This window comes from Chiloscyllium plagiosum, chromosome 3 (genome assembly GCF_004010195.1).
Source record: "Chiloscyllium plagiosum isolate BGI_BamShark_2017 chromosome 3, ASM401019v2, whole genome shotgun sequence".
NCBI classification, from domain to species: domain Eukaryota; kingdom Metazoa; phylum Chordata; class Chondrichthyes; order Orectolobiformes; family Hemiscylliidae; genus Chiloscyllium; species Chiloscyllium plagiosum.
Window position 1 is genome coordinate 58,368,911 of NC_057712.1, and position 5,669 is coordinate 58,374,579.

The 5,669-nt window shown below is 33.9% G+C and overlaps 1 protein-coding gene across 1 annotated transcript in view; it reads left to right on the plus strand.

Annotated features, from left to right (window-relative positions):
- The first annotated feature begins 964 nt into the window (after nt 1-964).
- Nucleotides 965-5,669, plus strand: part of LOC122548685 (ammonium transporter Rh type A-like) — a 56,219-nt gene continuing 51,514 nt past the window's right edge. Inside the window, exon 1 of the mRNA XM_043687510.1 lies at nt 965-1,207. Coding sequence (XP_043543445.1) covers nt 1,033-1,207 — 175 coding nt within the window. The 5' untranslated portion in view covers nt 965-1,032. The remainder of the gene's footprint in view (nt 1,208-5,669) is intronic.

Sequence of the window (5,669 nt, forward strand, 5' to 3'; positions counted from 1 at the left end):
CGAAATTCTTTTTTTATCCAGAGCATGGTAGGAATCTGGAATGCTTAGCCTGGGAGGGCAGTAGGTGTGGTAACACTCGTAAAAGTTCATGGATGAGTTCTTTAAACACTGCTGAAAATGTGTTGCTGGAAAAGCGCAGCAGGTCAGGCAGCATCTAGGGAACAGGAGAATCGACGTTTCGGGCATAAGCCCTTCTTCAGTTCTTTAAACATCAAAGTATTCAAGGCTAATTGGCCAAGTGCTGGAAAGTGGGATTCATGTGGTTAAGTTGGTACAGATTCTTCTGTACTGCAAGGTTTTATGATCTGATGACAGTTGCTTACAGGACTGATGATGAAAAATAAACATCCCACTGTTTTTAATCAATGTATGTATCGAAAACTTTGCAATTTTGTAAATGTTGGTGATGTGCTGATTTCATAGATTTTCTTGCTGCTCTGCTTTTTTGTTCATCAATATTGTCCATTTATTTTTCCCAATTTCATTCTCAACCGCTCAAAATCATTTTTAACTCTATTTATGTCTTCATAGTTATTATCCTAAGCTGTATGATGGTCACTACTACTATACAAGTTCAATTTCTTTCTTTGATTTTGATTGTTAGCACAATTCCCATCTGTTTTTGCATTTGTAGTTACATGGATTGGAATTTAATATTCATTTTTCAGAAAAAGAAATTAAGCAAACCCATATTATTTGTTGAATTTTTAAGGAAATTTGTTTTTGCAAAGTGTGAAGGCAGAACGCTTCTCACATTTTGTTTTTTTGCCCTATTTGCAATATTTTCTGGGGGCTCAACCTTAATCCTTAGAAATTTAGATGATTACTAGTATTTCCTTTGTAAAACACTACAAAATGGAACTATCCAGCAAAGGAGATATGGCTGTTTGCCAGTTGGTCCCACCCTTTTGTTGTGGGTGTGAACTACCAGCCAGTTTTATTCTCCACCTATCAGTTTGCAGTTATTAAAAGTCACTTTTAAACTCAACAGTAGATCTCAGAAAGTTTGCTCAGATAAAGCAAAACTGCAAGATGCCTGCGTCATATTCTACCAATATGCGTTTTAAATTTCCTATTCTGGCAATTGCACTAGAAGCTGTGATCATTATTTTATATGGATTTTTTATTACCTATGATGATGGAGCTAATTCTAGACTTATACCTAACAATACTGACAAAATAGAACAATTCTACAAAATCTATCCAAGTGAGTATATCTACAGTAGACATGCAATAATCTAAGCTTATGTTGTTACTTATTGTTGTGTGATAAATATATAAAAATAAATGTATTATTCTTTTCCAATAATATCATGATGTCCTTAAAACCTGAAATATTTTTTTTTCTATGAAATACAGTTTTTTAAGTATAATTTGTCCAAGTATTCACATATTTTCTAAAAATAATTCTTTGAATAAAACAAAAGTCATTTCCTATGGCATCATAAGAAAAGTATATAAAAAGAGGGTTACAAAAATATAGACTTGTTTGTTTCAGAATTGTTTAGTATCGTCCTTGCTGTAACACAGAGATAAGCTTGTTTACTAATCTGCATTTATGGGAATATTTAAATATTTTACTTCTTCATATTTGTATGGGGATACTCACACAAGAATTTAAAATACAAGTCCTCAAATAAAATTGTTGTATAGTGGAATTGATGTGGCTTTACAGCCTGTGTTCTAAATACGTACAGGGCACTGTTCTTCATAACAAAAACAGAAATTGCTGGGACAACTCAGCAATCAAGCAGCATCTGTGGAGAGAAAGCAGAGTTAATTTTTGGGGTCCAGTGACCCTTCTTTAGAAGTTTGTGTTTTTGTTTCTCAATTTCAGAATCCATAGATCTTTGGTTTTTTTTCATTGTTCTTCATAAAATTGAAGCTTATGGTGCATTTCGACATCACAAAGTTTGAAACTTTCTTTTTCATTAATGGTTTTTCTTCCTAATTGTTAAAACATACATGCCTCTTCCTTAAAATATAACTTAATATTTATTAAAAATATGAGTTACGTTAGATTTGCAATTGTGTGTATAAGGTATACAGTAGTTGTGTAAAATATTTAAGTCAAGTTATTTACTTGAGTCTCTAATAATTCAATAATCCCTACAGTGTGGAAACATGCCATTTGGCTCAAAAAATCCACATCAACCCTCTAAAGAGTTATCTGCCCAACCCCAATAGTCTGCACTTACCCCTAACCTATATATCCCTGTATCCTATGGGCAACTTAGCATAGCCAATTCACCTAACCTGCACATCTTTGGATTGTAGGAGGAAGCCCATACAGATATGGGGAGAATGTGCAAGCTCCACACAGTCAGTGACCCAAGGTTGGAATTGAACTTGGGTCCCTGGCACTGTGAGGCAGCAGTGCTAACCATTGAGCCACCATGCCACCCATTTAAAGTATGTTTCCACATGAACAATCCAAATCCTGACTAAAGTTTGGAAGATACACTTTTTTTAAGTTGTTTGCAAATTCATGGCAAATTCCAGAAATACTGTACTTAAAAGCTAGAGATAAAAATTAAAAATGCTGAACTCTGAAATTAAAAATAGAAATTATTGAAAGAGCCTGCCAATATCTAGAAGTTTAGATTTATCTTAAATATGTTCCTATTTCTGATGTTGTGAACTTCTTGTTTTCATTTCTTGTATATAATTGTTTATGTAAATGCATCTAAAACTACTCCTTTAATGGAGAAACGACTTTCTGCAAGTCTATTCTTTAGTGTTAGTAATCCAATTATTATTATAGTTTAGGTGTTTTTTACTGATGTCACATGATTTTATCCTCATTAGTTTGAATGGAATTAAATTGAGCAAGCTGTACAACAGGTGAATGAACCATATGTTACCACGCAGCCAGTGAAATTACAAATTAACCCCACTATCTTTATCAGTGCTGTTTTGTGCATGCATATGTCTTCATTTTTGTTTGTAAAATATGATAAGATGTTGCAAAGATATGAGATAAGCAGAACAATATTTAAACAAACTATGAATGTAAAGCCCACACCATTTATCCACTATTCACTCCAAGCTCTTTGGATATTATATCATTGAAATGTTTCTGATACTCTATAACTTGTAATGAATAAAGTAGATGTTTGTGAGAAAATCTTCTTCAGTGTCCTTGACGTAGAAATCTAAGCCAACAGCATTTCATATGACTTAAAGATGGTTCTGCAACATTTGAATGACAATTGCTTTGTATTTGATTTCATTGCATGTTATTGAAAGAAAATGCTCTGCATATTGTACACATTAATAATGGGTAGACCAAAGAAAAGGAGCACAAAGGAAGGCATAACAGAGCATTTCAACTACTTTCTCAGAACAATAATGTTATTATGGTGAGTTTACAGGATTTAATAGAATTCATCAAAATCTTTAGAGTTTTCTTTATTCTTTCATGCCAAGACATAGATGATCTAAGGGCTGGATATGACACCTGCAATGTGACGATGGATCTGACTGCTGGTTTGCAAAACAATTATTATTGCAACTTTTATATTAATGCAACCAAAATACCCAAGCTGATGGCATTTCACAATTTTAGCAAGGCTCATCTTCCATACCCTAAGTTACTGCCTAATAAATAAACCTTAAATACCTCAACATTGCAGATATTTCAACACAAATAAAACAGACCCTCAGTAATGACTTCTGATTTTTCATACCTAAAGTTTGAACTCCCCTTTCTGTCATTCCTCAACCTGTTCCACATTTCTGGCAACTTCTATATTTATCCATCAATCGGGAAATGGGAGTTGTTTCCTCAGATTAGAATTCTTGCGTCTGGTGTGAGTCAGTAAAATGCTGACCATAGTTGTCCCTCTCCAAGTTAAAGGAAAACCATTGTACTATGTAAAAAGACATTTGAAGGTATTTGTGGTTAAATGTAATGAATAGCTTAAACTGACAATTGCCCTAAGATCCAGCACTTTGCACAAATGTAAAAGTTACAACACTAATGTTTCGATTGGTCAGCAGTGGGATTGATAGTCACAATGCATGTGTCATGTACATCCATTTTGGATCATCTATGTTTAAGATGAAATAATTGAAGGACATGACTAAGGATATTGCTGAACTCTACTATATCCTATAATCTAAATTTATTAATGTTATTACGCTAAGAAAACAATTTAAAGTTATAGCTTCCTTTATTCTACACTACCTTAACAAATTGCAAAATCAGTCCGACTTTTAAATATCAATGTAGACCTCTGCAAACTCCAGCTTAGATTTTGAACTTAGACTGATCTTTTCAAACCAAAATACCTTTTGCATACTGGATTTCTGCAAGCTATTACATTATGAACAGGAGCATGCCATTTAGTTCCTCAAACTTATTACACCATACAATGAAATCATGACCAATCTGATAGCTATATACTCATTTTTTCTCTAACTCCTTGATAAACTTGATTGATTTTTTTAAAAATCCAATAACCTCAGTATTAATTTAACCAATCTGGCATCAATTGATGTTGTTTGAGTGTGTTTCAAATTTCCATCACCCTTTGCATGAAAAGGTTTTTCATAATTACACCCCTGAATAGGTTGGTTATAATCTTTTGACTATGCTTCCTAGAAGTAGAGCCTCCAACAATTTTTTTTCAAATTGACAATTTCGTGAAAAGTAAAATTCTACATCTTGTGTGACCATAACCCCAAATAATCCATTAGTCATTGAGAATTGTACAGTAATCTGTGATTAACGTGTTGTCTACTTCCTAAATACGTAGATTTAAACATAGTAGATTCAAACATAGATTGCCAAATATCTTGGTAGAATGAGTACTTCTAAACTTTCCTGTGGCCCAAAGACATCTGTCAAATAAATGTAATCTGATTTTGACAAATATATATTCATAGCATGAAAAACAAACCGGAATATTTTGTCAAACGTACATTAATGCAAATTCATCCTGTTTTATATAACAGACTGTAAACTTTAGAAATTAAGTCATAGCGTCCTCTTGTGGACAAGTTAGTATGAAGCTGTTAATTGAGTCTTCTAAGAATGTATCAACAGATTGACAGAGAAGTTGTCAACACTTAAAAGTCCAATTCTATTAAGTATTAATGTTCTGTAGATATACATTCTCAATATTCAGTTTGTTCTGTTAGTAAATTTTCTTTGATAAATCAGTCTCATGATTCAAGACTGTGGCGAATGCAGCAGGGAACAATTGATCTCCATATTTTAAAAAACACAAAACCTGAACAAATTTGTTCAGGTCTCTGCATATAAATATATGTCACTCCTGGAAAGCCTAAGTGATATCGCAAGCCTGACCAATAATCTCATATTGATCTTTAATGTAATTCTTATTGAATATTCAATATTTTTCTGCAAGTGTTCAGTCACAGAATCATATGTAATGTTAGACAGTTTTCTGTGGCAATCCTCCGCCTCTCGATGATATGAGCTGAAAATGTGTGGCTGGAAAAGCGCAGCAGGTCAGGCAGCATCCAAGGAGCAGGAGAATCCACGTTTCGGGCATGAGCCCTGAATAAGGGCATACCCTTGTTCAGGAATGAGGAAAGTGTGCCAAGCAGGCTAAGATAAAAGGTAGGGAGGAGGGACTTGTGGGAGGGGCATTGGAAATGCGATAGGTGAAAGGAGGTTAAGGTGAGGGTGATAAGGTGAG